We start from the raw sequence: 17,333 nt of genomic DNA, 5'->3' as shown, positions 1-17,333 counted from the left end.
ATGTAAATAGCCTTCAGCCTCCAGTACTTATCAGTTCTTTAAGCCCCAGCTCAGCAACAGAGGTGACTGGATTCCAGCCATGAAAGCAATATAGGGAGCCACTTAGATATAAAAACAAGTTTTATAAAAAAAAAAAAAAGTCACTATTTCCTATCTGAACTGTTGCCACCTGCCACAGTAACTTCTACACAAAGGAAAAGTTGCAGAATCCAGTTCCAGTGTTAAATTCAGTGACAACTTGTGGAAGTCTTAAGAACAAGTAATGAACATTAAAATACCAATGCATAAAAAGAAAGCTATTTTCCTAATGCAGACAGGCTGAAGGAGCTTGAACCCGGCATGGCTAGGCTGAGGTCACTGTAGGAAGTTCCTTCATAGCCCTATTAATACAGTACAGGAGATTGCATTTTTGACAAGAAAAGCCTGTGGCTGCCCTTGTGGACTAGGATGCAGTTGCAAGGCTTAGAATAGGGCTTTCTGTGACAGTTTGCCCTTACCGTGATGCTGCCTGCTTCTAGTGTTCAAGTGAGGCATGCTTTACTGACAGCCACGTTCACAGAAAGAGTAAGGAAGCAGGGCAGTGAAGGTGTGCCATACAGGCAGTGAAGGTGTGCCATTGGCTGGAGGTGGCAGCTGAACCACACTGATGCAGCATGGACTAACGGTTCACAGATCACATTACATTAAGGCACAGAAGGATGTTTCAGGGGAAGGAACACATGGCAACTAAGGCCTGAGTCAAATAGGGTTTTTAAAACCATGAGAGGTAGGTTAAAAGAAGCTCAGACCTACAATGAGCCTTCATTTACCTCTTGACTGTATCTAAGTATCTATAAAAACCTTAAATCAGTGCAGCAAAAGAGATACACATAGAATAGGGAAGCACCAGCTCACTTGAAACAGTACCTGGCTAGAATTAAAATGCAGCATAACCGCAAAAAGGTCTGTCATATTCAAGCATAGTGTTACATCCAGTAACTTCGTGACCAAAGTAAACTCCTTTCATAGCGCCAGGCCTCACAGCGAAGCAAGGGAGAGGACAAGGTCAGTTTCAAAGAATAAGTGGTGAGGTATGACAAGCTGTAAAGTTAAGATCCCTCTCAGCGTATGGAACATGGAGGGAATCAGGAAATAGGGAACACTTCAAAAAAAGCAGTTACCAAGGATGGAAACAGGCCAGAAGTGAGATATGCATTTAAAAGACAGGCTGACAGAATGTGGTAGGAATAGGCAGAGCTAAAGGAAAGGGCTCTTCTTGGAGGTACTGACAATTATTCACTATCATTCCTGTACAACTATGACAAAAACACTTTCCAAGAAACCTAGAGAAGCATGAAATCAGAGGCTTAAGAAGCCCAAGTTCACCCTTTCCTCACTGTGTTCTGCTACATTTTTGCGCTTGACTTGCCTTCGGTCCGAATTCCTATCGCTAGCTCTAGCACACACTGACTGTAAATGTGATTGCAGGTAGTGAGGAAGGCATGGCTCCTTGTTCAGGGCACTGCCATGAGACAGTGCTGAGGTAGGTTTGAGAGGTACTCCACAGCTGCCTTCCACAGAAGATGTAGGACTGGCACCATTGACAGAAGAGTAGCCCGAGCTCCTTTCCCAGCTGGGATTTCTTGAGGCAACACAGGCTGAAACTCTGCGAGTTTCATCTGGTGTCCTGGCCTTCCTTGGTGGCGCTGCGTGCCCAGACCACTCTACAGATAGGCTGTCTTCATCACTAGAGTCCTGACAGCAGTGCTGTGCTGGATCCATGTAAACCACCGTCACATCCAAGATTCCACTGGGACTTGTGACTGAGGGATAAGAAAAGGCCACTGAGAATTTGGGCAACACCACACTAACAGTCAAGCAGAGAAAAAAAAGTGCAAGTGTAAACCTTGTTGGAGGGGGGGGGATAAGAGTAGAGTTTACCCACATTAAAATATTTCACTATTACCGTTTCAGCCTGTTTGAATAGGTACTGTCTGGCAGTAAACAAACAGCTAACAGTGTTACAGCACTCACTACAATGCAATCCCATTCATCACGTTTAGTCTACAGCTGCAGCAGTACCTGAAAACACTGCCTTTGAAATGCTGAGTGGCTACAAAATCCTTCATTATGATCTGAAGCAGCACAGAGAAGAAACATCTACCCTTTAAAGTGTTTAACAATTATAATCATGGGGAAAGAGAGTTTCCCCAGCTGCTCTTCTCCTGAAAGTTCAGGCTTATCTCCCAGTAAAGAGTTTTATGCAAAGACAAAAAGGCAGATTTTGACTTCTCTCATCTGTTCTTTGTAAGACTTACCATCTCCATCTCTCTCGCCTTCGCTTTCCTGATCACCTTCATAACCAGAGCAGGAATCTAAACTCCAGTCCAGAAAGCTGTCCAGAAGACTTTCCTCCTGGGTGGAGAGCTCAGCTGTAGGTGTAGTCACTAAGCTGCCCCTGTCATCCTGAGTGCTGTCTTCCCTCCTCCTGTAGAACATCCAGAAGTGATGCATTAAAAGCCAAGTCTGATTCTCCAGCTCTTCTGATAGAGATGTCAGCCAAGGTAATTACATGAAGAATTATAGTTAAGAATGGAAGCTTAGGATGCCAGAGAGGAGGAAAGGCTTCACAGACCTTTACAGCCATGAGTTATACTTGCCTTTTAGATCTCTTTGCAGAGGGAGAGCTAAAGAAAGCTTTAATTTCTATGACATTTGTGTGCAAGGGACTGGGTTTCAGGTCCTCCTGCTTCACACCCAACAGTGAACAAAGCTGGCTGTAGCTCATCACCTGAAAAGGAAAGGGTTAAGAATTAGACTGTGTGATTCCCTCTGCCAGGAAGCAGCTACTTTATCCCTATTTATCTTCTCCCGCCACCAAGGAGAAAGCTGTCCTGTTGAGTCCTTCCTAGAACTGCTGCTCAGCCACAGCAGTTCGAGTTCCAACCTCACCCAGCTATTCTCTGCTTCCAAACCTGACATTAAAACCCACTTCCCCTTACTGGAAGCTTTGAACACCCTGCCATACAGCAGCTTTTACTCAAGGAGTCAGATTTTAACAAACAAGAGAGCAAACCCACCTTTTCTTTGCCTACTTCATCATAACGCTCATCTTCAAATCTTTGTCTCACTGCTGTTAAAGACACCTGCCTATAATCCTTAGGGACCTCATCATGGAAACTGAAAAGAAAGACCAGAGCTTTAATCTTAGAACAGATTCTATATAACAGTGTGAGCAAGTACTGGCAATGTAAGCACTTCCCCTCTGTCCACCTCAGCTCTGTGCTGAGGAAACTGGCATTTCAGCAGAGTTGCTAAGCATGCAAGCATCTCATTCCTTTTCTGTTTCTTGAGATATCTGACTTCCAGCCTTTCAAAAAGGGATTACTTTTGCTTCTGAGCCCCTTCTGGAGCTCATCAAAACACTGGTCACAATCACCTGGAAATAGTGATGTTGGCAACCTGAGACCTGCTAGCCTTGGGGAGCACCAGGGCTTCTGCAACCCAGGGCCACTGCCAGGCAAGACAAACAGGACAGCCATCACTGAACCAGCCCCTAGATTCCAGTGTCCCGTAGTAGGGGGAGCAAAGCAGTTTGCCAAAGTCACCTCCTCCCTTTGGAAGGACTTGCAGCAGGGCTATGAGAGCCAGGGTACAAACACTCCCAGAAGAGTCCCCAAAGCTTTACCATTTTTGATGAAGGTGTAGCACACACGGCAACAGGTCTTCAAGAGAGAACCCAGTGCATTCAGACAGCTGACTGCTCCAGGGATGAGCTGGAGAAGAGAACAGGTATCACTATTTCACAGAGCTTGCAAGTTCTACAAACATACAGTTTTTTTAATGGGATAAAGATCATGTTTATGTGATGATAATCTTTAGAAGCTCCTGCCCATACACCATTGAAGTTCAGAATCAGCTTCAAGGATAGGCTTACTTGAGAAACAGAAGCCACACCTAAATAGAATTCCACTGTGTAGACAGGGGCAGAAACCTTCAGTCTCATTTAAATGCAGGACTTACATTATTGCATTGCTATAGACTGAACTCAACTCCACTCCATTCCCACATGCTACTCATGTCCCTTTCTCCCACACTCCCCAGGGGGATCAGTGCACCTTGCCATAGAGGCTCCCTGAATGGTCAAGGCAGACTGACATACTTTGCAGCTCCACTGAATGGGCTGCTCCTTACCATGGCCATGCAGTATCTTAGCCAGCAGCAGTGCTGCAGCGGCCAGCCGAGCTGGGGAGTACATGAAAAGGCTCGTGTATAAAAGTGACAGTTCACAAATGAAGCTGTAAAGGTGAAGAGTCCTCCTCTCAAGTGAGACTATGTTTGACAGTACTTCCTTGTAGTCCACGATAGTAGGTATCTAATACGCAAAGGAGAACAGAGGTTGGCAATACAACTCAAGCACCAAGTATTTAGACTATAGTTGTATCCACAAGACACTACTTTCATTATAAAGTGTTATTTTAAATTCTACACCAACACTGAAATACTTCCCAGTCAAAGAACAAACAATCTCTGAACGTGCCTTAAGAAACTTAAGTTTTAACTTCTACAGGAAGGCAGACAGTTTGGTATCTGCATGTTCTTCAATGCAGTCTACACAGAGAACACTTATAATAGCATCTTTGCTCTTTTTATACAACTTCAACAGCAGCCCCAGGAATAAAACTGCCCATCCACTTCCCAAACTCACCCTTATCTTTCCCTCTAGGGCAGAGATGATCTCACCCATCATTCTGACCAGGTCTTCATATTTGTATGTGTTGTCCGTTAGCCATACAGCCTCCCGTATTGTCAAGATTTCTTTGCTGATAAAACTGCAATATCAAGTGTTGTTAATAGTTGCCTCAGAAGAAAGGCAGTTGGTGTAACTACACACTAGTTTAGTGACCAATAAAAGCACCACCTCCCATCATCAGCCAGAACACCTACCGTGTGCAAATGACCATGCAGGCTATTCCCAGGAGTTGGAGCTGATACCGGGGCACAGGTCTCAGCTTCAAGTAACGATCCACACACCCCACCGTCATGTGAAGGCACAGGCAAGAAAAGTCTTTCATAGTAGCCACTTCCACCAGCCAGTCAACCAGGATGTACCTAGATGTCAAAGAGAGAAACATCACACCCAGTTAAAAACCATCCAAACCAGTTCTGAACACCCTCCTTGTGCCCAGTTATCCAAACCCCTTCTCTACTCAAAAGCTCTAAACTAGGAAATTCAATAAAAGAAGGAGGTGTTGTTTTCAGAAAAACAACACGTGGCACCAAGATAAGGATTTGTAGCCAGAGGCCTGTTATGCTCTGAAGGGCATGAGAAACTGTCAGTCTTAATAAACGCCAAGTTTTACAGTCCAGAAAAGAAAAAAAACCTACAACTTCATACCCCTCTGTTCACTTCTTTACTCAGTCATGAAATAAGGTTTCTGACTGTCATGCCTTCCTCTGATTACACATAAGACATTGCAGAGGGGTAAAGCTAAAGATTCTGTCTTAGAGCAGTTCTCATTCTAGATAAGTTTTCCCCCTTCACTGATGCAAAGAGAAATAGGCAGTGGTTTCTGCTGCATGACCTCACTCCTGGATCTGAGTTTTTACCTCATTGTTTCATTTATTTTTTTCTGCACAGTGAAGATATTCCGCTTGCTGATAGGACGGGAGGCTTGAAACATCTGAGCCACCATTTCACTGGAAGATTTTGCTTCTAATCCTAGTTGGTTTCCATTTCCACAAGCTTTAGCTAAAGCTATCTGTAGTAGAGAAAAAACACACACACAAAAAAGGACTTTTAATAAGCACCAACTAAAGCAGTAGAGAATGGGCTTGTAATTTTTCTGGTGAAAACAGTGAACAAGAGAAAATAATTGAAAGAACTACTAGCAGAATTGCTTCTTAGTCTAGCATGAATGCTGAGTACTGCACATGCTATTGAGGGGCAGGGTTTTATATCTGTCAATAGTTTTATCTTTGTGGATAACAGATGTGCACACACACAGATACTACTCAGCAATTTTGACTATTTCTGAAAAGAGAAACCCTAAGTCTACAGCGACAGCACAGATAAAAGCAAATAAATTATAACTTTCCCAGGAAAATAAAAAGAAGCAGCAACACAACCAGGAAAACACACCTGTGCATCCCAGCATCCCTTTGCTGCATAGTCCCGTAGCTTCCTGAGACTTTGGAGGTATCTGCCAGGGTCTAACATCTACAGAGAAAAATATCAACAGATCTCAAATCCCTTTACATTTACTTAAGAAACAGGATTGTAGCACTAACAGCCAGAGGAAAAAAAACCCAGCCTATAGGTACATCTACTGTTCCAACAACCAGTCCGTTTCTCATCACAACAACATTGTTTAAGAAACTTTCTTCAGGTCTTGCCCAATGAAATGAGATGAGTCACTCAGAATTCCAATGTATGCTTTGCAGACTTATTAGTGACCAGGTAGGCAGTCTCCTTGCTCATGAGCGAGCAGCTTGACCAGCAGTTCCCGTGCTTTTAGCAGAGTCACTGTCAAAGAACTGCTTCCACCTCTGCTACAATGGCCTGTAGACTTGCTTACTTTAAAACACCAAGAGCTCATTTCTTAGGGTTTGTAGTGCCCTTCTTGGTTATGTAGAAGTTCAGATCTGAGGAAGATGTAATAATTATGTTCCTTGCATATGACAAAAGGAATGCTATGAGAGAAGAAAAAAAGGAAGTTACTTACAGCAGCCTTTCTGTTATTTTCCCAAAGGAGATAGGAGCTATTCAAACAACCCTGCTTTGAAGACTCCTCAAACATTCCAAGGGACTCTTTTCTTTTTTCTTCATCCTGGACAAAAGACATGATGGTATCTATGCTGTCCAGCCAGAACTTAATACTTCAGAAACTACAGAACAGCTCCGTACTAAAAACCACAATGAGCTGTGACCCCCCCCCAGATTGCAAGGGCTGCTCCAACGCCCACTCAGCATTTAAAGATTCTGGCTGAGGACAAAGGTTTCTCTCCGCTACAGGAAAGCCTGCTAACTTGCACGCTGCTGAAGGCCATTTGTGTTTGGTTGCTTTCAGTATGTATTACAAAGGAAAGGTTTCCATTAAGACCTGACCACACAGCAAACCCATTAAGTTTGGCTTGATCATTTTACTGTTTCTAAAACTGAGTAAATTGATGACATTCCTTTAAACAACCAGTATGTTAAATGCACAAGAGCAGAAATCCCTTAAGCCACTTGAGGAATACAAAAATATTTGTATTATCATTATTACAATCTTAAAAAAAAATCAAGATAAAGCACATTAGCAAAGAAGCCCCTTCCAAAACGGCCAAACAAATCAGAAACACTGCTCACCTCAAAGAGACTCAGGACCTTAGCCAAGCAGTACAGAATAGATCCTTTCTGAGCCTGAAAAAAGCATCAAGACAAAGTATTGATGAAGACAAAGAACAACAAATTTTTGCTAGATATTCCAGACTAAAAATGGATTGGCCTTCCATTCTCCCCCTTTGCTTTTCTCTTTGTCATCTTTTAGACAGAACAGAATGCCTCAGAACTGACAGCACGTGCCTCTGGCAACCATGACACACTGCAGTTTGGCAGCAAATTCATTAAAACGATTGACCCACAGTTATTTAAGCAGTGGGAGAACAGGAGCTCCTTGGGCAAACAAAAATCGTTTCTCCAAAGGGGCTTTGTACAGTTCCCAAACTATCTTAAAGTCACAGGCAGAAAGCAACCTTACTTTGTCCAGCTGACACTCTGCTTTAAGACTCTCAAAGACCACAGCTTTACAACAGCTTCCAGTCAAGGACCAGGGAGGACGAATAAAAAGCCAGATGAATGGGGCTGCACACACATTCAGCCGCTCTGCCAGACTGAAGAAATGAGATGCCTTTAATCCATTCACTTCTGCACGGCCCTCATCGGAGATGGACACTGCACAAAATAAAGTCAGAAACAGGTTAGGGTTTAACCACAACAGTGTCTTGGCAGCTACTCAGGTCAAGAGAGAAAACAGTGTAACACCAGGAAGATTGAACTCTGTGAAGCTTTAAAAGTCACAGAACTGGAAAAAGGAGGAAAAAAGAAAATCTTACTACAGTCAGACTGTGGGAACATAAGACCCCAAACCTGGGAGAAGTTCTACAAATACCAATGCTCAAAACAGCATTAATTTGCTAACTCCTGACACTGCACAAGGTGGTAGGCAAGTCACTGTCAGCAAGGTGGCTCTTCCAGTCAACCATCAATCCTTCTGATCCATCCAACATACCAGCAACACAGCCAATTTCAATTAGAAGTTTACAAAAGACAACTTCTCAATGCAAATCCCAAAGCATGGGCACACCTAGGAGTTGTAGAAGCCCTGTGTGCCACACTATCACCAAACACCTAGCAGTCTGCTGCCCAGTTCTTAAGATACACAAAGATAAAACTGAAGAGGCATGACAGCAAATGAAACCAGATGAAAACTAACCCCACACTGAGGAGAGCAGACTGCTTCTGCACACCAGTGCTCTAGAATCTGAGCACAAAACCATCAGTATTCAAAAGAAAAAAGATGATACAATTGCTCTGATCTGCATCTATAATTAACCCATCAGCTCATCAATATATCTTCCAATTGTGCCATTTTCCCCAGGGAACCAAGTAAATCTTGCACACTTACAGCCTTCATTGTACAGGTACGCTATCCCCAGCTTCACAGCAGCTTCAAAGTTGCCCCTTTCAGCAGCCCTGAATGGGAACAGAGAAAATACTTCAGGATTAAATCAATAGGAGCTTCCACATCAGACAAGCTACTTGAGTGAAGGCCTGGCTGTGAGTTTGTTGTCCATCAACCACAAGCACAACTGACTTCACTACAGAAGTTACAAGTGAGTTACGATGAATGAAAATATTGCAGCAAGAAAAGCCACATCTGTGCCCAGGACCATCTGACAGCTCCAGGAATCGTTTCTCAGTCCCATGCAACATCTCCAGTGCAAGAAAGTAGGTTTAGGTACTTGCACACTCAGGGACGTGCCTGACAGATCTATTTTCAGACAATGCCTTTCTTCAAAAAGAAAATACATGCATCAGAGCAGACATGAAAGGAACAAAACAACTAGTATGACATTCATGTGAACCCATCTCCTTCAAATCAGGTGGATAAAAAGGCACTTTCCTTCTGCACATGCTTTAATATATTCAATTTCACTTATTTTTCAGTACATCGGTTTGAGCAAAACAACCAAGACTTAGAACTGTGGTCTTTCATCTCACTTGCTTGTTTATATGGAAGCACCAGTAACAGGATTTCAGTTCATGTGTTACATTCAAACAAGTAACAGTAATGCCCTTAGAGGAATAACTTCCACGTATGCCGTAGGCCCTGCTCCAATTAACACAGCAGCAGCTATTATTCACAGCTTAGACACAAAGCCAGCTACCCTCATCACTCCATACAGAGACTTGCACAAATAAGCACAGTCAGATTCACCACTTACAGTGAAGACTGATTAGAATTGTACATGTGGCACGAAACACTCTCCTCTACAACCTCAAAGGGATGCTGATGCTTAAAGCTCACCTTTCAAACACCGTCAGATTTTTTGGAGACGGCCATACGTCTTCAAAGCTTGCACATGCCCAAACACCGGCGTGATGATCCACGAGGTATTTCAGATGGGAATGCACCTACAAGGTATGAAGGGAAGCATCAAGTTATTATTAAAATAAAGGGATCAGCAAAAAAATAGTTGGTGATCTAATTTTAGATAGGCAACTAATTAATCACAGCTCATCATAACTCTCTTCCTAGGACAGCAAATATCTGTACACTGCATGTATTTTCTAGCTCTCCTCACAGCTCCTTGGATGTAGGCATTCCTCTGTGCACTTCTGGCTCCAGGGGCAGAACTAAGGCAGTGCGTGGCAGGAGGGGCCGGCACTCACTGCTCTGAGCAAGAGGATGTCCTCAGTGGGAAGGTCTTTCAGAACATGAAGGAGAACATCCTCAGGCAGACTCAGCAGCGTCAGGACTCGGGGCCGTTTTCTTATCTTTCGCTTGGAAGGGAAAGAGAAGCACCTGGAACAGCGGCAGTGAACCACTGCAGAACAAAAACAACACCACGGTTAGTGACAGAACAGCAAGAGGAAAAAGGCGCATACAGAATGTGTGTTTAATTAAGTAGAGTGCATCTTCAAGCACATCAACCATAGAAACTCAGCTTGCAGCACAGGACACTGGAGGACCAAACCATAAAGAAATGACTCGTTCAGTTCAGCCAATTCAAGGCAGGTGCCCAGAAGGGACGGCGCACCCCCATCACTGAGCACATCGCCCTGACCCCATCGTTTGGCTGCACTGAGCTCAGCTGTCACTGCTGCATTTCCATGTACCTCCCCCAGGCTACAACTTCTTATCAATTGATAACAGTCCTTGAAACGTGACCGGAGGGATTAGGAAGGTAAAGGCCCATTGAGCCACCCGAGTCCAAAGCCCATCGCTGTGGGCGGTGCTGCTGGCAGACCCCTCACAGCCAGTTCCATCATCTCACAGCGCACAGCACGGCCCTGCAGCAACGTTCGGGTTGAGAGCTCAGCCCCAGCACATCCGAGAGACGGGAATGAGCCGAGGGACGAGGGGGGGCCGGGAAGAACAGAGTAACGCGGGCAGGGACAGAACGGCCCGAGGCTCCCATCCGTTGTGCCGGCACAGGGCGATACCCGCCGCGAGCAGCCGGGTCCGCCGGCACCGGGAGCCACAAACACCGAGTCAATATAACCAACAAACAGCAGGAACCCAAACGATGAGCGGAACCGGCACGAAGCGCACGGACACAGCGGGGCGAGAGGCAACGGGCCGCGATGGGCGCCCAGCCACCGTCAGTCACCGTCAGTCACCGCTCCCACAGCACAGCGGGGCGCTCAGGGACGGGCCGGGCGGTTCGCGGGCGGCAAACAGCGCTGAGAGCGATCGGCAGCACGGGGACGGCCCGGGGCGCTTCCTACCGCTCACACAGCGCCCGGCACCGCTCACGGCCCCGCACGGAGCGGCACCGATAGAGCGGCACCGATAGAGCGGCACGGAGCGGCACCGATAGAGCGGCACCGATAGAGCGGCACCGATAGAGCGGCACGGAGCGGCACTGCCGCGTCTCGGGGCGAACCGCCGCCCCGCTGCGGCTCCCCCCGCCCCTCCATGTCCCTCCATGTCCCTCCATGTCCCTCCATGTCCCCGCCGCCCCCCCCCATCCCGCATCACCCCGCTCCTCCCGCACAGCGCTCACAGGAGCCGCGCGGACCGAAGGAACGCAGGCAGGGAGGCAGGAAGGCGCGCGGCCCGCACTCACCGCCCGCCTTCATCCTCGCGGACCGAACGCACCGACCCGGCACCCGAAGCGGCTCCGACCCAACTCAGCGGCCGTGAGGGGCGGCGATACCGCACGGGGCGGCGATTCCCGCACGAGGCCGCGCCCCCCCGGCTCAGCGCGGGGCCGGGAACCAGCGCGAGGCGCGGCCGCCCCCGCCCACACACACGGCGGGACCCGGCGCTGGCTCCGCCCACAGCGCGGGACGGACCCGCAGAGCCACGCCCACAGGGCGCGCGCAGCTCTTTTCAAACACAGCGCGGCTCCTGATTGGTCGGGAGGATGACGGGAGGTGGGACCCACCCCGCCCCGCGCGCCGCCATTGGACGGCGAGGATGCGAATTCGAACTGGGGCGGTTGGCGGGTCTGGAGCGCGGCGGGTACTGCGCATGCGTGAGGAGAGAGCGGCCTGCGGGCTGCCACCGCGCGGCGGGACCGGGCGGACATGGCGGGTGGGAGCGGGAGGGACCGGATACATCCGTGTGAGAACGGGGCTGCAGCGCTGACAGCTCCGTGTGCAACACAGTGTGCACTCAGTGTGTGCTCAATGTGCAACCCAGTGTGCAGCTCAGTGTGCAACACAATGTGCAACTCAGTGTGTAACCCAGTGTGCAACCCAGTGTGCAACTCACTGTGCAACCCAATGTGCAACTCAGTGTGCAGCCCAATGTGCAGCTCAGTGTGCAACACAATGTGCAACCCAATGTGCAGCTCAGTGTGTGCTCAATGTGCAACCCAGTGTGCAGCTCAGTGTGTGCTCAGTGTGCAGCCCAATGTGCAACTCAGTGTGCAACACAATGTGCAACTCAGTGTGCAACACAATGTGCAACCCAATGTGCAGCTCAGTGCAGCTCAGTGTGTAACTCAGTGTGCAACACAATGTGCAACACAATGTGCAACACAATGTGCATCTCAGTGTGCAACTCTGTGTGCAGCTCAGTGTGCAGCTCAGTGTCTGGGCCGGAGGGTTGCAGTGCTGCAGTGCGGACATGCCCGGCAGGACATGGAAAATGACAGAAAAATGAAGGAATATTGATCTTTTTGAACTGGGCAGTGCTGTGAGCTGAAGTGCTGATCACACTGTCAGCTTCTGTTCCTTGTTCTCCCCGTCGCAGCTGTTTCTGTCAACTAAAAATAAGTTGAACTAGAAAACAGAACGTGAATAATGAGCTCCCTGTGGAGAGTTAAATCCCATCAGGAGAAGCTCCTTGACCCACAGCTCCCCAGGTAGATCCTGTTCTTGGCAGCAGAGGTTGCAGACCATGGCGGGGATGAGCTGTATCACAACGCTGCTCTTCCAGTGCTTGATACTGAAAGTGCATTGCTCGTCTATTGGAACAGCAACGGGCCCGGCTCAATGTGGAATGAAGCTAATGACACCTGTAGATGTCACCTGCAGGGCTGGTAGCAGGTCTGTGAAGGATGAAGGACATGCAGTGCGATAAATTAGTCCAAATAATATTCTGTCTTTTCTGTGAAAGTGATGTTAATAGTGAAGATTTTCAGTGGCAATGAAATCCAGCCTGGTTTGTCCTTTCTGGAGACTGATGATGGAACATCCACATGGATTTATCCCTGACAGAGGCGGCCCAGTGTCCGGAGGCTGAAAATGTGGCTTAAACACCCCGCAGTGCCAACCAGAGCCGGCAGGTTGGGATGGGAGAGGGCCAGGTTGGATGTGCCGTGTTTCACACTTCTGTGCTCCTTGGAAAGGCACAGACAGACACGAGTCGTTCCCCAGAAAGGAGGAAGGCTGATTCATCTGTGTTAATCACATTTCCCCTGTTTGTCATGTCTCTCCACTGAACAGCAGAGAGGGGACTGTGTTTCTCCAAATCAAAGTGCCTCTTTCCTCCCTTCACATCTGTTGGCTGTGGAAATGAAGCTAAACAGAGCGAAGGCCTTTTATGTGCCTCGATTGCTGTGNCAACAAAGAGGATGCCTGAGGATAGGAAAGAAGTGTGCGACCGGGACTCGTTTGGCTACAGTTTGTACATGGTCTCTGATCACTCACTCAGTACTTTTGTATTACGGTATCTAAGGAATGTGTTTAGTCAGATGTAAAGTGGTGGCACTTCCACAGTTCTAGTGGCAAACAAAAGCAACACAGGCCATTTGCTGGATGAGAGGCTGAAATGCTCTGTGAATTCTTCTGGTAAATGTCATTCTCTGCTGCAGACTAAATTATTGAGAGGGTACAAGAACCAATTTCTCTTGAAAGAGCCCAAGAGTTGAAATAGTGATGGCAGACTTTGTAATTTCTCCTGTCCTCGGTTTAGGATGGTGATGTAACTCAGTTCTTTATTGCACTGGTAATGCCATATAACTGCTGGGCTGGAGGTGAAAGTTGCTCTCTGATGGAAGGAGGGCATCGCGGCATATTGTCTAATGTCCACTGCTGGTATTTCAGCCTCGTGTTATTCAACACTATTTGCAATCCCAGTTTGGGGATGTTTCTGGTTGTATTAATATCTGCTGGCAGTTCATTGAGGTGACAGCGCAGTGACTGCAATGAAGGCCAAGGGCAGAGCAGAGCGTCGGTAACATCTTCATCCTTTCTCCAAACAGGATTCATCTTTTATGAGGAACACTCTTCAGAAGCATCCAGTCAAAATCTCTTTCACAGTAAGAGATAAAACGACCACGAGGTGGCATTAAATCCATGTGATGGTGCATCAGACCTTCAGCTGTCAGTTTTCTCTCCAAATCCCAGGACAGAAGTCCTAACTCAAGGACTGCACTATCATGGTGTTCTATAGCTCCGTACATATTTCAGGAGCAGAAGATCCTCATGTTACAGTACTGTTGTGCACAACACCTCACTGCCTCCCCTGTGGTTATCAGTGAGCGGAATAACAAATAATCTGGCAAAAGAGGCCTGCAATGGACATCCAATTTTATATTTTTGCATTTAAAAAAAAACCACCAAAAAACCCCAAACCAAACAGTCTCAGGTTCCTTGGTGCTGATGCTTGGCAGCACGTGGTGCCCGGGGCTGAGGTGCTGTGCTGGGGTTGTGCTCTGTGCTGCACATCACCCTGTGAGCCTCCAAACACTGGTGGGAGGCCATGGCTTCACCTCTCCCAGGGCACAACCTACCTGGGGCTGGAAGCACCCAGACACCCCATGGCTTATTTTATACAGACATTTGAGTTTATGTTGGGAGAAACCCCAGAGCTTCTTCCCTGCACATGCTGTGGCTTCTTGGGCTGTGGAACAGTCTCCAGTACTCTGCCGCATGTTTAATAAGCACAGTTAAACAAAGAAAAAGAGGAAAGGAAATAAAAGACTTGCCTAAGCAGTTTCCAGCCCAGCTTGCGAGCCAGACCACAGCTCCGTGCTGCCAGCAGCGCTGGTCCCTGCGGAGCCCTGACCCACCTTCTGTGGGAACCCTGGGGAAAAAACCTTATAGCTGAACCACAATTTGCTGTGACTAATTAAGCATATTTATGTCTATCGTATGCTGCTGTACACAAGCGAATGAAGAGACCACCCAGGCCCAGCTGGGCTCCAGATTGCTGCATACGGTGTCTAGCCCTGTGTCTGCACAGCTACATACTGCCAAGCTCTAATTCATGGCAGAGGGTGGTGAACACCCCGAGTTTCAGGACATGTAAAAGAATCCAGCCCTCGTTCTGCGTGGTGCCTCGCTGATTACATGGTCAGGCACTTAATGCTGGGTGTAGGGTTGTTTGTATTTCCTATAAAGAACGTGGTGTTTGGCAAAAGAGGAGAGTGAGAATGACAACTGTGTACACATTTCACATATTTCTAGTTATTTCTCCTCTGGAGGAGAACAGAGCTGTTATTAATAATCACCTCGCCAAGTTTCTGAATTGGTATTTTGAAATGAGCTGAGTATATAATTTAAGAACCACAGGCAAGAGAGAAAATGTGCTTTCAATTGAATTTGAAATGGGTGGAGAGTTGATGATGCAGGGAGATAAACGACAGCGATTCTGGAGGGCTCGATCTGGAAAGAAGGAAGCCATAAAGCAGATATTTTCCAGACTTTGCAAAGCCAGAGGCAACGCAAGAGCTTGAGGAACAAAAGGAGGCGCAGGAGGGGGACACATGGGTGGGCCAGCCCAGAGCCCTGCGTGCAGGGTGCCCGTCCTCCAGGGGACACAGCACTGCAATATTGAAATGGGTCTGGGCACCATGAGAGCTGAGGGGCCTGCAGGGCTGGGACAGAGCCAGCTGATGGCTGGGCAGGACCAGCCCTGTTTGGATGTGGTGAATGGATGGCTAAAGAGGTAGCACTGGCACTCCTTATGGAGGAGTAAGCCCTAGAGAAACACCCGTGCAGAGTGTGAAGGAGACAAACGGCAGGATAGTGCAAGTACTTGGCAGCCTTCTGTGTCAGTGTTTCCCTTCTTGTAATCCATAACCTCCTACAGAAACAAAGCTGCTGGTTCAGAACAGAGGAAAGGATCGAGCTCTTTCACCGTTCTAACAGCAAACGCTCTGCACTGCAACTCAGTGCCGTGACATCTACCCGAGCATCCCTCCCCCGCTCAGCTGAGATGGGGCTCTGAGGAGTGTGTGGAGTTGTGGGTTGCTCCCCAAAAGCAGAATTAATCCTTCTTCCTGCAACAAAGCCCTCGCTGTAAAAACTTGCCAGTGCTAACCCTGTAGGGGGGATTTGCTATTCCTTTCTGCATCCTAGCCAGCAGGATCTGCATCTGTCTTATTATAGCAAACCCATCTCAATTGGGAATTCAGCACACCCAGGCAGCCTTAGCCCTGTCCCACAAATCCTGCAACATCGATCACCTTTCAGACTCCTCTTCAGCAAAGAACTGATTTGTGCCCATCCACAAAGAAAACTCATTTCTCTGAGTCTTGTGATGCCAGGAATTTATGGTGCCTCCCATTACACTTCAAGGCAGATCCTTAGAGACCTGCATTTTAGATACAGAAACCAAGCCAAAAATTAAACACTTAAGAATATCATAGAATGGTTTAGGTTTGTAGGGACCTTAAAGGTCATCTAGTTCCAACCCCCACAGCAGGTTCTGTCCAGGTCCCTCTGGATGCTGCCCCTCCCTCCTGTTGTGCCATCAGCAAACTGCTGAGGGTGCACTCGATCCCACTGTGTGTCACTGATAAAGAAGCTGAAGAGCACAGGTCCCAAGAGGGACCTCTGGGGGACACCCCTGATGGCCGGCCTCCACCTGGACATACCCTATGAGAGCTCAACAGAAAGAAGGAAGGAGCTTTCCCTCGTGTCTTTCGTCTCCTGCAGGGAGATAATGACAAGAATTAAATACGTGTTCAGATCCCCAGACGTGCTTGGCCAACTAACAGCCACTGATTTTCAGTATGGATCTGCGACTTGTTACTGTGCTTGCTTTGCCCACTTCACAGCAGACCTTGCTGGAGTGCAGCAGAATCTGATTGCTGCACCTAATTGAAAGAAGAATGAATCATGAGCGCATTTTTAAACAGTTTGACTAGAGCAGAAAAACAGGATCGAGCCGCAGGGCCTCCATTTTGTTAATTAGAAAAGCAAGGGTAAGGATTGTGCTGGCAAAAATCTCCCAAATGAGTTGTTTTGCAGCGGAAAGTCTGGGATTGCAGAGCACAACCAAATTGGGCCATTTGTGACAGAATTCTTTGTGATTGCTAATTGGCTGCTATTTTTCAAGTGGGGGCACATAGATACACATATAAATGGTAATTTTCAGGCACAGCTTTGGACAGGTGGAGAAATCTCCTCTTGGATCCATGCGGTAGGAAGATGTCACTGTGGGACATGGGTGCCTTCTTTTTTCCATCCTCCTGCTCATCTTTGTGGCCTCCTCTGGACCGTCTCCAGCAGCTCCCAGTCTTTCCTGTGCTGGGGACCCCAGACCTGGTAGTCAGATGCAATGTTTTGGGGACCACAGTTTGCAATTTGTATTGTAACTCAAGATACATATATATTTTTAATTATTAGGTTTTGTTTGTTTGTTTGTTTGTTTTTTAATGTTCTGTGAAATAAAACATTTGCAAGG

The 17,333-nt window shown here is 47.3% G+C and overlaps 1 protein-coding gene and 1 long non-coding RNA gene across 2 annotated transcripts; one reads left to right on the top strand and one right to left on the bottom strand.

Moving 5' to 3' along the window:
• Positions 1 to 102: 102 nt before the first annotated feature.
• On the bottom strand, positions 103 to 11,508 carry CCNF (cyclin F). Its single transcript, XM_015877408.2, has 17 exons — positions 11,317 to 11,508; positions 9,917 to 10,071; positions 9,552 to 9,658; positions 8,649 to 8,716; positions 7,722 to 7,915; positions 7,331 to 7,384; positions 6,705 to 6,809; positions 6,122 to 6,199; positions 5,590 to 5,741; positions 4,927 to 5,091; positions 4,688 to 4,811; positions 4,174 to 4,354; positions 3,668 to 3,755; positions 3,060 to 3,159; positions 2,640 to 2,770; positions 2,298 to 2,467; positions 103 to 1,802 (listed from the first exon to the last, which is right to left on the bottom strand). Exons 1-17 carry the CDS (start codon positions 11,327 to 11,329, stop codon positions 1,339 to 1,341), a joined length of 2,349 nt encoding a protein of 782 aa, XP_015732894.1. The 5' UTR covers positions 11,330 to 11,508; the 3' UTR covers positions 103 to 1,338.
• Positions 11,509 to 13,283: 1,775 nt separating this feature from the next.
• LOC116654095 lies at positions 13,284 to 14,246 on the top strand. The gene is made up of 2 exons (XR_004309003.1): positions 13,284 to 13,489; positions 13,903 to 14,246. It is a non-coding gene; the product is annotated as an uncharacterized LOC116654095 (long non-coding RNA).
• Positions 14,247 to 17,333: the final 3,087 nt, after the last annotated feature.

Source organism: Coturnix japonica, chromosome 14 (assembly GCF_001577835.2).
Source record: "Coturnix japonica isolate 7356 chromosome 14, Coturnix japonica 2.1, whole genome shotgun sequence".
In the NCBI taxonomy this organism is placed as follows: domain Eukaryota; kingdom Metazoa; phylum Chordata; class Aves; order Galliformes; family Phasianidae; genus Coturnix; species Coturnix japonica.
This window is presented reverse-complemented; position numbering and strand designations above follow the sequence as displayed.